A 15,768-nucleotide genomic window follows, 5' to 3' on the forward strand; every position below is an offset into this window, starting at 1 on the left:
CACACACACACACACACACACACACACACACACACACACACACACACACACACACACACACACACACACACACACACACACACACACACACACAGAGGCCATGTGGTGCCCATTACACCCAGTACACAGAAATAAACACACAATTAGGACTCGGCAGAGCACTATTTTAACACACATGAAACTAATGGGTTGCCACTTTGAGTAATACGGACGTAATTTATTTCCTATGGGTTTACGACTGGAGACTGCAGTACAGTCTCACATGCTCTCCCCATGCGTTTTTTATGGTGAAGATGTGTTTTTAGGGATTTTCAAACACTTAAGGGAATGTTTAGGGCTAACATCAGGTAGGATAACATCGAGTTCGGGGTCAGATGAGTAGGAGGTACATCTGATTTCAAAGTAGGTCTGCAGAAAATGAATGCATATATTGTCAGTAAGGTATTCCCAAACGTATTGAAATGTAACGTGTGTACACTGTCATGATAGATAGAACATATAGATGTTATTATAGATGGCGACGCTGTGGAGCGGATGGGAGAAAGAGGGTCATGAGGGTAGACGGAATGATGCAATGAAAATAAAAACAAAGCCGTAATGTATATGTCGTATTCCTTTCAATTAGTGGCGATGTTCACATCTGTCCAGGGAGCCATTGAAAAACACCACGGTTATAGTTTGCAGATGATGTGACCGACACAGTATTTTTCTCAGAGAGAATGAGGGGATGAATACATCAGTACGTGTGATTATCCTTGAAACACATGTTCAAACAGACATAAAAGCAATACCATTTTAATAAGAAAACAAAATAGACTGGTCACATAAAAACTATTCAAACCATGTGATACAAAGGTTTCGACATTTAACTGAAGATTAGCACACAAATGATTATATTACCATTTTGTTAATAGAATCTATGGCAGCAGTTATAGTTTAATGCACCAATGCCACATTAGAAGCAGATTTTTTTTGCCCATTGAGCCACATTTATTATAAACAGCACAAGCTTTGCTAGAATGAGCAGCAGGTCTGTGTAATGTGTTGTTGGAGGTAGTTGGTTTAAGAGATTGTAGATCCGACACTGCCACCATGCGGTCAAAGTTCTAACAACAATGTTCACTGAAATCACAGATTTACGGAAAGAAACGGGTGGAGAAAATTCTCAATAGCGATTTATTGTTTCTCTTTTATGTATTAGAGTCACAACAAACGACAACAAATCAACTCAATTCTATGAAATAAAATAGTCTAAGAAGTTTCCTTTGCTTTGGTGCTGGTTTTCTTTTTTTGGATGGTTTGTTAATACATTGTTTCAGTTCCATCTCAGGCTGTTATCACCTTTAAACAAGGGTAAGAAATCCATGTCAATACTAAGGGGGTTTGAAAACTGAAAAATGTGTCATTAGTGTTTTGGGAAAAGTCCATAAATTAGTTTATTAGGATTGTTAGAGGAAAAACTTACTTGAACATACAGCCCATGTCATCAAACACTTGTATAAAGTGTAAAGAAGAATGATTTGTCCTCAATGTGGTCCAGTTGGTTTCTGCAGGGTGGAGTCTGCCTTTGGCCACAAGAAGACACAAGCATAATTCCAAAACCTTGAATCCAAAGAAGCGGAAGTGGAAAGTCCTTTGTCCAAGTACCGAGAAGGAAAAAAAATATCTGTTCAACAATACTGATCTCCATTCAGTTACTTTTCACTTAACCAATAACATTTCTATTTCTGACCATCTTATGGTTTCTCTAAGAAATGTAGATCTCACTTCTCACCCGTGAAATATTCAGACAATCAATGTCTCTTCCTCTTCTTTGGGCATTTTAAATAGCCAGATGCAGAGTAAGAAGACATCCTTGTCCTCAACGCCACGCTGCAGCTCCTCTTGGACAACCTCGAGCCACATACAAGGTAACTGGGAAACAGAATCCCTCTGACTTGCCTGGTACATCCTCCATACTTATTTTATACAATTTATTGTTACAGGGAGTTGTAACCAATCCTGATATATATTATAGGGAAGGCACTCTGGACCAGAAATAACTTAAAATGGCAGTAAGTACTTGGATTGGAAGAGAACACAGAGCATGCACAGGGAGAACTGGCCTGGAATCAAAGCAGCCAGAGGCAGGAGTGTCATCAGATGACTAAAATGTATTGTATTAGTTTGTATGTCCCAAGAAAAATAACTTTATCTGATAAATTAGATCTCCTCCTGCACGTCAGCGAAATAATGTTTCATGGTTCTATTACATCTCGGTTAGATTACTGTAACGCATTTCATGTTGGAGTCAGCCAGTCTTTCCTCACGTGTCGGAACGCTGCTGCATCTCCAATGGCCGCCCTTGCATCTTAGAGTTCATTTAAGATTATTTCATTTGTTTTTAATCCTTTAAATGGTCTTGCTCCGCCTTGCCTCTCTGAGCTGCTTCACCCCTACACTCCTGCTCGATGCCTCAGGTCAGCTGATCAGCTGCTCCTGGAGGTACCGAAGTCCAAACAGAAGCTCAGAGGGGAATGAACTTTACATGTTGCTGCTCCTAAGTTATGAAATGAGCGACCACTGCACATCAGAAAAGCCCTTTTACTGTCCAGTTTTTAAACTAATATTAAAAGCCATTTTTATTCCTTGTCTCTTGACCCAGCTTGAGTCTTTACACCTGTTTAAATCTAACTATAAAAATATAATTATAATAGTTTTTTTGTTTTTTCCCCACTGTTCTCACTTTATGTTATTAGGTTTTTATTTCTATTTATGCACAACACATTGTTTCAGCTGTGGTTGTTTTTAAAGTGCTCTATCAATAAAAGTTAGGAGTGCTGTTCCTGTCTGAGTTGTGAACATTGTGAACACTAAAATGGCTTTAAGTAAATGTTTTGTTACAGAAAACAATGGCTATCCCTGTACTATAGTTTAATTTCAAAATTCCTCTCATGAAACACTTCAGTACAGTTTAGGAATTTCAAAATGGGACAATCAACAGACACGCCTCGAAGTAACTGCATATTTTTATTGTGTTAATCAAAAACAACCTGACATGACATTTCACAAAGACCTGGGAGTATTACAGTGTACCACGTTAACTTTGGGCTTCCACCATTGAACTTTCAGCGACAGGCCGCTCAACACACCGCTGCTGCTTTTGCCCTATATTTACAGAGCTCTCCTTCCCCCCCAAACAAAAACAACACACACACACACACACACACACACACACACACACACACACACACACACACACACACACACACACACACACACACACACACACACACACACACACACACACACACACACACACACACACACACACACACACACACACACACACACACACACACACACTCTCACAGATCTCTCTCTCTCCTTGTGAGCTACTGAGCAGGGGTGCGTCACATGGCATGGGACACAACAGGAGTGTGGGTTGAAGGGCCGTCTGAACAACGAAGACTCTAAACTGGACACTTGTCTCGAGGAAGAGTTTCTCCATTGGCTGCAATGTACAAAAAAACACGTTGAGGATAAGTTCTTTTCAGCAGAACATTAACAGTACAGATGTAAATCTACATTTATAAGAAAAATAAAAATCCACCACAACATATCAGCTTATCTTTGCACATAAATACATAGGAATAACAATAATAATATTCAACATGTTGTGCTTTCTCTCTTTCTTTCTTTCTTTCTTTCTTTCTTTCTTTCTTTCTTTCTTTCTTTCTTTCTTTCTTTCTTTCTTTCTTTCTTTCTTTCTTTCTTTCTTTCTTTCTTTCTTTCTTTCACTCGCTCTTTCTTACCACCACACCATTGTCAAACGCGTTAGCCACGAACATTGGACATGCAGTTTCAAGCACAAAATGACGGCCAGCTCTAAAAGGGGGAAGTTCAACATCACTACCGAAGAAAGGGGATTCTTTTGTGAAGAAAAATATTCACACAGCTCACTACGTTTTATTGAATTAGTAGTGAGAAGTCACTTGCAGGCATTGGCACATGTGTATATTCAATCTAATCCGTGAATCTTCTCTTTCAGGGCGTGGCGTCAAAATATGTCCCTTTTCTAAGCCTCAGTCAGTTCAGTTCGGTTCAAAGAGTTAAATACATCTCGATGAAGAAGGTATATAAATAACGACAATGACTCCATACATCTAAACTCCACCCACAGTCTATGCTTCCTTCTTATAACAAGGCCCGTGTGAAGTACTCAACTCACCGGAGCCGGATGCACAATTTAAACCTTTTATATTCATTGTCAGAAAAAGAAAAGAATGAAAAAAGTGTTGCGAATTCATCAATGCAAAACATAAATGCATGTTTTATTTTACAAGGCTGGCCAGTTGCTTTCTTTCACGTGGGCAGACTATGAAAATATCGTACCACAGGTAGGCTTTACGTCGGAGCCTGTACGCACAATGTACACGAATGGGCAGGATACACACACCATGTTAGCACAGACAACCAACGCACAAGGTTTTCTTTACAGGTAATACACAGAGAGTTAGACTAGGACAAGGAGAAGGAAGACCTTATTGAACTAACTGTCCATTATGTAGAGATGACATTGTTAAGCAGCAAAAAGTCAATCATATTAATGACTGTAACACTACAATGAGAAGTGATTACAACAGTGTACAAAGTCTGATGGGTTTTTCTTTTAAATCTTCTTTTGCAAACAGTGAAAATGCGTGATGGGGAGCGCAGAGGAGCGGCGTTCTGTGCATTTTTACTGTGCCAAAGGAGGAATCTGTTCTCATATTATTTGCATATGTATTTGTCACAAACAATATATGCAGCAACAGTGTCGTCGGGGGGGGGGGGGGGGGGGGGGGGTGAAGTACCGTTTAGAATAGAAAAAAAATAAAAAATCATTTTCTCACTCATAAATATCATGCTAATATATATACTGTAGCCCAGAAACATGGGTTGTCATAGTCCACTGAAATCTACCCTCTTTCTCCTCATCCTGTTCACTGAATCAAGGCATCCCATCGAAAACCACCGAGAATCATTTGGGATGCAAGAACCACTTTTATTTTGACTTTTTAGATTATGTTGGCATATCTTTCATTCAATACACTTTCTTGTGTGACCTATTGGTGGAAAGAATTTATCTGTACAACAGCTTTGTTCTTCTACTGTAAACCTCATTTAACTCTCACACCATGGGGCTGTGGTTAGACTTTCCTCTTCTCACTCTCTAGTGGTTTGGACCAGTGGATCAACATAAACATTTTTTGTTAGATATGGATGTCTGCCCTCAATATACTGTTTACTTTGTGACATGTCTCAATGTGCCGAAGGAAACCCCTAAAAGAATTGCAGTTTAAGATAAACACTAAACATGTTGTTCACAGGTTGCTATCATCCGTACGATGTCGTAAATATGTACACACAGAGCCTGTGAATGGAAATTGATGCACCAGAAGCAGCACTGGAAGCTGAATGAGTCACCAGCTAAGATTCTGTTTTCATGAATGTTTTTTCCAGTTACAGTCCATCACGTCAGTATGTTCCAGTGGTCTTGTTGCTCCGTCTTCTTCCTGCTTACGCACGTCACTCCAGTCCGCTCTTTTTGATTTAAAATCTTCAGGTAAGAAAAAAAAGTGTTGCGGAGAGTTCAACCAAAGAGTTCAGGGTTATTCTTGCTGACGAGTGGTGTAGTCCAGAGTAGATGTGCATATTGTGATCCATTCACCACCGTGAATGTGTAGCTGGTTTATAGTAGGCAAAGTTTAAGATATAAACATCCTCTGCGATGCGACCCTCCTCCATACAAAGTCAGTGGCACAGGGAATCACAAGTGGGTGTAGGTTTATTGCCCACAGATAGAGATGGGATTACTCCCACGTCTCTGCTAGTACAATCGACTATTCTAGTGGAGCAGTGTAAAGGGATCGTGCAGAATCACTTTGGGCAGTAAGGCAGCACATGCAGGGGCTGGCCAGTAGGACGAGGACTCAGGGATCAGGGAACCATAACGTGGGGGCATCCATTGATAAATATACACAATAGAGGAGGTGTGTGTGTGTGTGTGTGTGTGTGTGTGTGTGTGTGTGTGTGTGTGTGTGTGTGTGTGTGTGTGTGTGTGTGTGTGTGTGTGTGTGTGTGTGTGTGTGTGTGTGTGTGTGTGTGTGTGTGTGTGTGTGTGTGTGTGTGTGTGTGTGTGTGTGTGTGTGTGTGTGTGTGTGTGTGGTGAACACCTCCAGCAGTCCTAGGTCTCTCAGTCTTTACCTATCAGTCTCCTCCTTTCTCCGAGCATCAGTTCTTGTTTTCCCTCCCTCCACATCTCTCTCACCACCATTACTCCCCGGCGCTGCGTGGCGCTCTGGGGTTGGGCTTCCCGTCGTGGGTTCGGCGGTTCCTCCCCTTCCTTATCTCCTGAAGATGCTTCCACTTCTTGTTAGCCGGGCGCACCGCGGGACCCGCTGCAGGGGCCTCCTTCCCTTGAGCAGCAAAAGTCTTGTCCGCCTGCTCGCCGTTCTTGCGTGCCCAGACTTGCTCACAGATCTGGTCGACGGTGCTCAGGTTTGGGTGGTCAACCAGCTGCATGAAGTCCCGGTACCAAAGCTTCTGATTAGTCATCGGAGGTCCACCTCCGCTGCGGGGTTCTATTCGAACAGGGGCATCGGAGGGCAGATTGGAAGTGGAGGAGGATGTCGATGGTACGATTTCCAAGGTGATGCCCAGTAATGTTTGGGTGAAGCCGTGCTCCATGGCGTGGCACTGGTAGATTCCCACATCTCTCTTCAGGACACGTCGAATCAGAAGACCCCTGTCCGTCTGGAGGATGCGATCGTCGAGACGAACCTGGATGACAGAAAAATGTAGAAGTTTAAAATGGCTGAAAGATGTGTATTGTTTTGGATGCTTTGTGTAAAATGTACACAATAATCCAAAATATTTACTGTAGCCTAATGTGCCAAGATGATTTTGACACTGAAAAATGTAAGTAAACTGAGCAAAGAAGGTGAATAAGAAACTATCCAGGATGCTAAATACTGCTTCATACATTGCAGCAGTACTAGAACAGACTGTTAAATTACTTAGATCTCCTTGCATTTAACTTAATATGAATAAGAAATATTACTGCCTCTTTAAACAATGAATGTATGACTGACAATGTTATAGCATATAATGTAGAATGCTATTTTCTGGGGTCACAACAGTGGATTCTGTGATTTTCCTGTTTGATTTATCCCCAAATGCTCTTTCTGGTGCAACCTTATTTATTTCTAGAATTTCTAGATCCTCCAACTCCTAAATTATTCTTGTGATACTTGACAATAGCCTTCCTCTCACCTCTTCTCGTGGGTTCTGTGGATGTTTCTGGAAGGTCCACGTGACTCTGGCCTGAAGGGATTTGGGGATGCACTCCAGGAAAGTGCTGCTTCCCTCAACTCCATACAGTTTCCTCTCTGCTACGCGATGCTTATGATGGTCTGCAGAGGGAGGCAGAGACAAGAACATTTGAGGGTCAGCCTTCTCTAAGAACACACAAGCTCTATTAACAGTGTAGGACCAGGACAGAATGAGACCAGCAGAAAATGGCAGGACAGGAGGAAATAATGTTGCAAAGGTAATATGCAATGAGACTCATTGGTTTGCTCAGTACAACATAACTCATTATTAAATGAACACTGATAAAACAACAGTATTGTATTTGCTATCAGTTTTAATACTGCATTTGAAATTTTGAAGTTTTTTTGATTTTTGTGCAATTGTTTTCCTATATAAGAATCTAAAAAGAAGATTTTTAAAAACTGCATCAAAAACCAAAGCAAGAGGCGATAAATCTCTGAACCCCGATGAGTGCGCAGATTACTGGGGAAACAATGGCGCACAAAATGCCACACAGCGGTCCCATCAGCAGTTTGGGGCTCGCCCAAGCTCATCAGAGACAATTACTTTGACCTTCATTAGTTTTACACAATTCGGCTTGCATGCCACATGATGTAATCGTATTACTAGGAGCCCCTTCAGTTTGAGCGATTAGCCTCATTTAGTTATGTGGCAGAAAGACAGAAGAAAGAGAATACTGGTATTGTGGTCTGGAGCACAGAGGTCAATAGAGGTGAAAGAGAGATGGGGAGGGGGGGGGGGGGGGGGTCGATTGGATTGTTTGGCATGAGGACAGTGTGATATGATGCCAAGAGTCTGTGAGTTGGAGCAGGATCAATCTGAGGCTTTGAACATGCGTGTATAACAGTCAGCCTACAAACCCAATTAAAGCTACCAGAGCTTACATGTCACGTTTTCAACAAGAACAACTTATTTTCCCGCCACATTTAAAGTGTTTCTAATCTTTTAATCATTGTTCCAGATACATCAGTGTTAGGGGAGTTATACCTCCAGAGCAGAGAGTGTTGGGGTCTCCATTCCTCACATCCTGCCGGCGGAAACGTCTGAAAGGATTTTTTGCAAATTTAGAAGAAAAATCACAATTGTTTTTCAAAGTATTTTTAGAACCTGCTCATGTCATAGTGTTGCAGACCTCTTTGTGTTTGGTAAATATCGAGTACAGGATGTTCCATCCCAGGCGCAGTACGGGTCCCTGGCCAGGCAGCACTCAGCGCAGGCTTTCCCGTACACACTGCAGCGGTGGAGCGGCACCTGGGCGATCCCCGTGTCCGAGCCCACGTACAGTTGTTGCTGTGAAAGTACAGAGGAAAGAGAATATCTCAACCATTGTATTAAGAAAGCTAAAATCAGTCTGAATAGTTTCTGTATGTGTCATAAATAATCATTCAGAACTGTCGTTATGAACACTCTCTTTGGTAATGTTGTATTAAGTTTATCATCATTCTCACTTTGTATTTCTAACAGTGAAATTCCCTGTTTATACATTTAGATTTATATTCAGACCTGAGATCATATTCTGGAAAGAAAATCTAATAAAAATGTATGGATATGAAATAGATCCTAATGTAGCAAAAATTTGAATGGAATATTTTCTTTCCCTTTTTCTAGAATTCAAAGTGCAAAACAAACATACCCGTTTAGAGGAAATCTGCATGTTGATGATCGATGAGGCATCCTGAGGAGAAGATGGGATACACTAAATGAATTAACATATTTCATACTGATCAGGACATAAATATTAGCACCCTTTCACTTTTACTCCAAATATTTTCTATTTCAACACTTTTCAGTTAGAACGAGCAGCATAAAATGTTACTTTTGAATGATTTTATATGGATAATCTTGCATTCTTACTTTAAAGACCTCCAGCTCTTCCAGTAGCAGCTCCTCCATGTTGTTCCAGCTTTCTTTGGGGACATTGATCACCTTTAGGACCGTTCCTCTGTCTGAAATCATACACACACAGAAACTTTTATACAACATTTTCAACTGTATCCTCAATCTAATTGTTCTTGTATTTCACATTTGCTTCATCAATCCATCCTCCACTGAACTAATTTAGACGTGAGGGGACTGAATCTGATCCCAACACACACACACACACACTTGTTTTCACACAAAACCAGATCACTCCCACAGCACCACCGTGTTGTCCGTGTAACAATTAAAAGTGAACCGTGTCCCGTTACCTGTGCCGATAAACATGACGTCGTACTGTCCGTCAGCAGCGTTCACTCTGTCAACGGCGATCTGCGTGAAGCTGTAATCCACGTTTGTCCTGACAAAGATGGGCCGTCGGGTCATGGGGTAGACCGGGTTGTACATCAGAGGGTGGTGGCGTGCAAACTGGATCACGTCGTCTGGGAAACCCTTTGTGGACTCGAAGCTGCCGAATGTCTTGCTGGGACACTAATGGAGGAGGAGTAAAGTGCATTTTTATTCAAATTCTAAGGAAGTAATTTAAATAAATCTTAACAATCCAGGATAATCAAAGCTGTTTTAGTGTTGCATTGAAACTCTCTGTTGGCATTCGCATCCATGTCGCTATAAGGTCCTCGCTTAAACCACTCTGAAATCACGTTTTACATTGTTCTAAATGATTCGGCTACTGTGTGATTGTGCCATGAGAACCCTGCAGGAGTCCACAAACTCCAGTACATGCTCTTAACACACACTCTACAGAATGGATAAACTTCAGCATCAAATAATATATTTGATGAGAAATTGTGCGTTGACTGGGTGTGTGTGTGTGTAAACTGCAGCGAGGCGATCGAGTCATCAGAACTTCAGCTGGCCAGTCGTGCACAAAAGGCACAATTCAGCCGGTCACAGAGAAGTGATTATGGTGTGATGGGTCTCAGGGACTTGTGAGATTTACCCCGGGTCAGAGTCCAGCCTCTCCCTGTCTCTCTCTCATTAAGATTCCACTCCTGAAGTTTCTAACTACTCACGTTTTGGGTTGTTTTTCTTCCTTAATCGGCTGTTTTATGTATCCGACAGTACATACAGTTCATGTGTTTTGAATGATTAATAGATTTTATGTCTGAAGCTGCTTAAAATGCTTCTGCCTACTTGTACTTCTGAGTGTGGAAGCTTCCTTAAAACTTGATGATGAGTTCACTGAGGGCCAAAAACAATTAGGGATTGTTCGACTGTGGCAGTTAACAGCTCTGCATAACAAATCCTGCTGACATTATACTTCTGTGCTTAGCAAATTTAAAGAGCTGTCACGAGCGCGTATCGATTGTTCTGCTTGTGGAGAAGCTGTGGAAAAGAAAAGGTCTAACACGGGATGCTGCAATTAAGAGTCATCACAAGGCTGACACATGCAATTAAAGTTATACAACATCTTATATCTCTACAGTTCAGTGCTACAAATATAATCATGATTAACAGGGAACCCAAAAGGAGAAAAATGTGATGTTTAGGCTGTTTGTAGAGATCAGTTGGCACCATGAAGCAGATTAGTGCACAACTTATTTGGCATTAGTCTAAAGTTTTTCCATTTAAGATTAAAGGTGTTTTTTCATGCACTTTTGCACTTGTCAATACATACAATGAAAGTACCTGTCATGTACCTGTCTGACTGTTACATATTGTCTCATTAGTAATGGTTTTAATTATAAAGAATACAGTCACTTCAGTTTTAAAGATGTACTTGTATAATAGATTGGGTAGTTTTAGCAAGTGTATCATCAAGGAATATTTCATGAGATGAGTTATTTAATGACGTTTCCTCAAAAGTGCAGCAAATATATTTGTTTACTGCCAGTGAATATCAAGTTTAGGACCTTTTAAACATTCCCATTGAAGGGGCTTTATAGGTATTCACATACCATTCCTGGGCGGGGATAGGGCACTTTTCCCTGGAAGGGGACCCACTGGTAGTTGGGCCCCTCTTTGTGAGCAAAAGGCCCCAGGAAGGCCCTCCGGATGTCATTCATTGAGTAGAGACACACAGCTGAGCCTTTAAATACACTGCTGCTGGGGGAGAGGGAAGGCTGGTTAGATATAACAAACAGATATCACACGCATGCGCACACACACACGCACACACACGCACACACACACCAATCAACAATCTGAATGGACTCTGACCTGGAAGTAGAGAAGACGGTGTAGACCAGAGGGTTTTTTCTGTCCCTTGTCTGCAGCAGGAACACATCGCCTGAGGACACACACACACACACACACACACACACACACACACACACACACACACACACACACACACACACACACACACACACACACACACGGGTCAGGTGGCGGTAGTCCAGAGGTCAGAGGTGAGGAAAAAGATAAACAATCCCTAGACTTTGAAGACACATTTACTGTTTCCTGCTGGAGGCTTAAAAAGTTGTTCTGTGTTTTTAAATGGACAAAAACAAATCTCATCCTGGTGGAAGCACATCAGAAAACACGTTTCCTCCGTGTAGATTCCCATTTCTCTCGTTTCACCTGTTAATTTCCAATAGGATGATTAGTATAGAAATGAGTCAAAGACAGAGAACAAAGTCCTCATGTTTGTTTTTAAAAACTGGATGTTTTGCTTAAATGAGGGGGATGCGTCAGGAAGATGTACCCTAAGGTGAAAGAGATCACTTTAATAGAGGTAAATTGTATTGGAAGAGAAAGCTATGAAAAGATCTTTGATAACCTCACAGTCGCAGAGCTCGATCAGAAACATCCTGAGAAACACTCAGCAGCAGCATAAACCACATGATGGGCCGTTGGGGAGACATTACATAATGAAAGGTTCTGCAGCCGTTTCATAATTCATTACTTGATACCTTCAAGTAATTTGTCAATTCTGAAACAATAAGGCCTTTATTTTAGAGGAAGGGAAATGTTTTTCCTTTGAAAGTCACAGATCAGTGATTTCTTTTCCAACAGTAATTCGCTATTCAGTTATGCTAACATTGATTCCACAAATTGAAGGAAAAAGCTGCTCCCAGCTGACTTTTTCATCTTATCTAGTTGTCTTAATTCAAGGGAAAAGACCCTATTAAATTAATAGTGTAGGTCTCGTTAAACAAACCAGACCGAACCAAATCTTGACTCCAGAGAGGATCGTTTAGGTTTGTGTGAAAACCATTAACGCTCTGGAATGAATCAGGCAGCTTTTACTGACGGCTCAATGCCACCAACTCTTACACACCAATACCTTCCAGTGATGTTTAGTCAGCCAACTGTCTACGTTTCCCACAACCCACCAGAGCAAAACAGACAAACTTCCACAAGCAGACTTTCTTTTTTTTTTTTTTAACACACACACTCTCCATTGGGAGCAAATGTTGGTCCAGCGGGGTCCACATGTCCAGACGTAATGGGGGGGATCACTCTACCAACTGATGCACAGCCTGATGCAAACAATTATCCTTTATAATAAAAAAAAAGTCTTATTTTATCCTCATGAATTCATCCTCACGTCACATGTCATGGAAACACGTGATGTCTGGGTAGAAGTCCAGATGCTAGGTTGGAAAATCATGTTGGAAATGACAACTTTTCTTTTTTGAGTGACACTGAAAGGAAAGTTCCCGGGGGAAAGAGCTGTGTGACATCTGTCAAGGCATGTTGTAGTCAAATGGGAACTTCCTTCAAGATCAAAAGCACACATGTTTACATTTACATGAGTTTCCTGCGTGGTTTGCATGTTAAACTTTCAGTTTTAGTCAAACCTCTGCAGGACATGTGCACAGTGTTGTAGGAATATATGTTCCGAGGACTTACGCAGTTCATCAAAGTATGTGTCGCTGCCATCGGCTCCCGGGACCGAGCAGATGAGACGCGTCTTGAGGAAGGTTGTCCATTTGTTCACCAGACTCCGCTGTCCTCCCATGTCATTCTGATTAGACAGGAACAGTCGAGTCATAGATATCAAATTAGATTTGTCATGAGAAGCACACCGCCCCACTAAAATGTTCCAATCTTTTCCCCAAGTGCAGTTCATATTAAATTACTGGACAGTGATATTAAAAACATTTTTACCCTGCACAACTGTCCGATCCGAGAATAGGTTGACTTTCCCAACCCCTGACCTTCAACCGCTGTTTCCCGGAAGAAGAAGAAGACCTTGTCGTCGTCGGGGTTCTCACTCTCAGGGACCCAAAAGGAACCGATGAACTTTGGTTCTGGTGGACAGTCAAAGGGCATCAGTGTCAGACAGTTTCCCCTCAATGAGAAGCCGTTAACATTTACTCCGACACCAGCGCTGCACACACACACACACCATTGAGCCAGCGTGAATCGTGCTGCTCAGTGCGGATGGAGGGACGTTTCCCCAAACTTCTGAAGATGGTGAAGTCCCGTCCCATCAGGTCTGTGGCCACGCCTGCGTACAGCTCATCACCTGAAAGACATTAAAGAATAACACCAGGACAGAATCAGTGATTTGGATTAATTACATTGAATTAAGGAATTACAGCGAGTTGAAGTTCTACGTTTAGATTATTACAGGCGGTTCACTTACCCACGAGTACAGAGGCAGCATTATGTCGAGGATCATATGGACTCTTCCCTTTCCCGTCCTCCACCTTGGAGGGATCAATCCTGAACACGTGGTCCTGATAGAAGAAGAGAACGGGCAGGATTGAGAGTTCAGGGTTGTGACATCACCAGCGTCGTTGCCCGAAAACAGTCTGGAACTTGAGCTGAGCATAAAGGACGTCTTTGATCGCCTCAGGATGATTTACCTTCATGTTTCAAGATCAGCCCAGGACGGTGCTGTTATGCTAACATTTCCAAGTATGAGTCACTGCTGGCTATCACATGTTAGCGTTCGTTTCTTTACACACAAAAGCGATTGTCCAAGAGCTCCTTCTTGAAGTCATGTTCTCACTGGGTTTGTACCCACACAGTCAGCCACCGAAACACTGTGGTCTGTGTGTGGGGTTGGAGAGCACTTTATTCACACTGAGCAGGAACAAGCAAAGACTGTCCGTGTCACTGCAACATATATTCACTGCACAGCATATATTCATGTTGAGAGGCTTGTATTTGACCTCTGTTACGTGGAAATTCTTCTGCTTTGCGCGATTCTCACCTCCATCCGGTGTCCCACCTCCACAAAGGCACAGGTAGGGTGGAAGGCTCCGGTTCCACAGGCGTACAAGTGGGTGCGGTTGTAGTGGTGCACAATCTTCACGTAGTTCACACAGTCGGACTGTAAAACACATCCACACATTGTAAATTCAACAAATTTTATGATGCAAATACCTTTTTTCTTTAACTCAATATTGGTTCAGAACATGGCCTGTACCTTTAAAAATAAAAAATCACTGCATGTAGAATCCTGTCATCCATTGTCATGGGTGTTATGGTAAACGTGGAGTCTTTTTGTTCTTTGGTTTTGTGATGTGCATTCCTCACATAGCTTCACTGTCCACTGTCACATCCTCAGCTCCACCCTCATACATTGTTGTGACAGCCTTTGTGTTTGGCCAGAACACACACGCGTACGTTTCATGTGTAGATGGAAAAAATTCATGCACACAACAACCATTTTCCCTTCAACAAAATGTACAGAGGCAAACGATATCTAAAGAGTTTCCCTTCATGTGTTTTGTTTTTCTTTGGTAACCTGCTTTCATTAGCAAGCTGAGATAAACCTACACAGATAAAGTAAACCTGTGTAATTATCTGTTTGTAAATTCTGACATTATTTGTCGTTGTCTTTTCTCATCCTTCATAATAAGAGTTCTTTCTGCCTTCCTGTTCCCTCTCAAGTCTCATGTAGACCGCATGTTATCGACCCGCAGACACATCTGTCCATCTCAGAGTCAGGTTACCGTAAACTGGCTCTCTGGAGACGGCTGAACAACATTCACTGTGCACTGAGCGAGTGGATGATATTTTAAATGCACTTAAACATCCAATTTTAAGTAGACTTGCTCAATAACTAATGACAGTGCAATCTGCATGATTTATTATCTCCATCATTATATGTTTAGTTTCTTTCACTTCGGTGTTTTTCAGTTGTTATTGAGCTACGGTAATTAAATTGAGTACCACATCAGTTATATCCTGAAAAACATTACCTGATAATCTGTATTCCTCCATTTGCAAAAGTAAATCCACAGTGTATCACAAGTTAAATGTCAGTCTGATGATTGCTTTTCCACAGACAGATCAGTGTCACATCAGTGTATTGATCAGGTTACTTATACAGGCGACCTCTGGACATCACTGGGGGATTAATTCTGCAGACTCAGATATCAGATCGTCGTATCATTTAATGATTGAGGATAGGGGCTGTGCACTTTAGATGTTGGGTTGTTGTGATGCAAACTCCAAAATTATATTTTCATTACAGTTTTCACACAAACTAAAGTACTTCTTTCAATCAAACTTCTCCGTCTATGTCCGTCCAGTTTTTGTCTCAACGGCGACAGATGGGCCGGGTTGTGA

General features: G+C 41.7%; 1 protein-coding gene across 2 annotated transcripts in view; it reads right to left on the reverse strand.

The window, feature by feature from the left end:
• Nucleotides 1–3,029: 3,029 nt before the first annotated feature.
• sema3b (sema domain, immunoglobulin domain (Ig), short basic domain, secreted, (semaphorin) 3B) overlaps nucleotides 3,030–15,768 on the reverse strand; it is a 77,929-nt gene continuing 65,190 nt past the window's right edge. For both annotated transcript variants that reach the window (XM_080469896.1, XM_080469897.1), the window contains exons 5-18: nucleotides 14,405–14,524; nucleotides 13,832–13,925; nucleotides 13,592–13,711; nucleotides 13,351–13,493; nucleotides 13,093–13,207; nucleotides 11,455–11,524; nucleotides 11,193–11,337; nucleotides 9,546–9,765; nucleotides 9,211–9,302; nucleotides 8,990–9,031; nucleotides 8,489–8,646; nucleotides 8,344–8,399; nucleotides 7,297–7,436; nucleotides 3,030–6,804 (exon numbers count right to left, since the gene is read on the reverse strand). In XM_080469896.1, coding sequence (XP_080326022.1) covers nucleotides 6,298–6,804; nucleotides 7,297–7,436; nucleotides 8,344–8,399; nucleotides 8,489–8,646; nucleotides 8,990–9,031; nucleotides 9,211–9,302; nucleotides 9,546–9,765; nucleotides 11,193–11,337; nucleotides 11,455–11,524; nucleotides 13,093–13,207; nucleotides 13,351–13,493; nucleotides 13,592–13,711; nucleotides 13,832–13,925; nucleotides 14,405–14,524 — 2,022 coding nt within the window. In that variant the 3' untranslated portion in view covers nucleotides 3,030–6,297. The remainder of the gene's footprint in view (nucleotides 6,805–7,296; nucleotides 7,437–8,343; nucleotides 8,400–8,488; nucleotides 8,647–8,989; nucleotides 9,032–9,210; nucleotides 9,303–9,545; nucleotides 9,766–11,192; nucleotides 11,338–11,454; nucleotides 11,525–13,092; nucleotides 13,208–13,350; nucleotides 13,494–13,591; nucleotides 13,712–13,831; nucleotides 13,926–14,404; nucleotides 14,525–15,768) is intronic.

This window comes from Lipophrys pholis, assembly GCF_963383615.2.
Source record: "Lipophrys pholis genome assembly, chromosome: 8".
NCBI lineage: Eukaryota > Metazoa > Chordata > Actinopteri > Blenniiformes > Blenniidae > Lipophrys > Lipophrys pholis.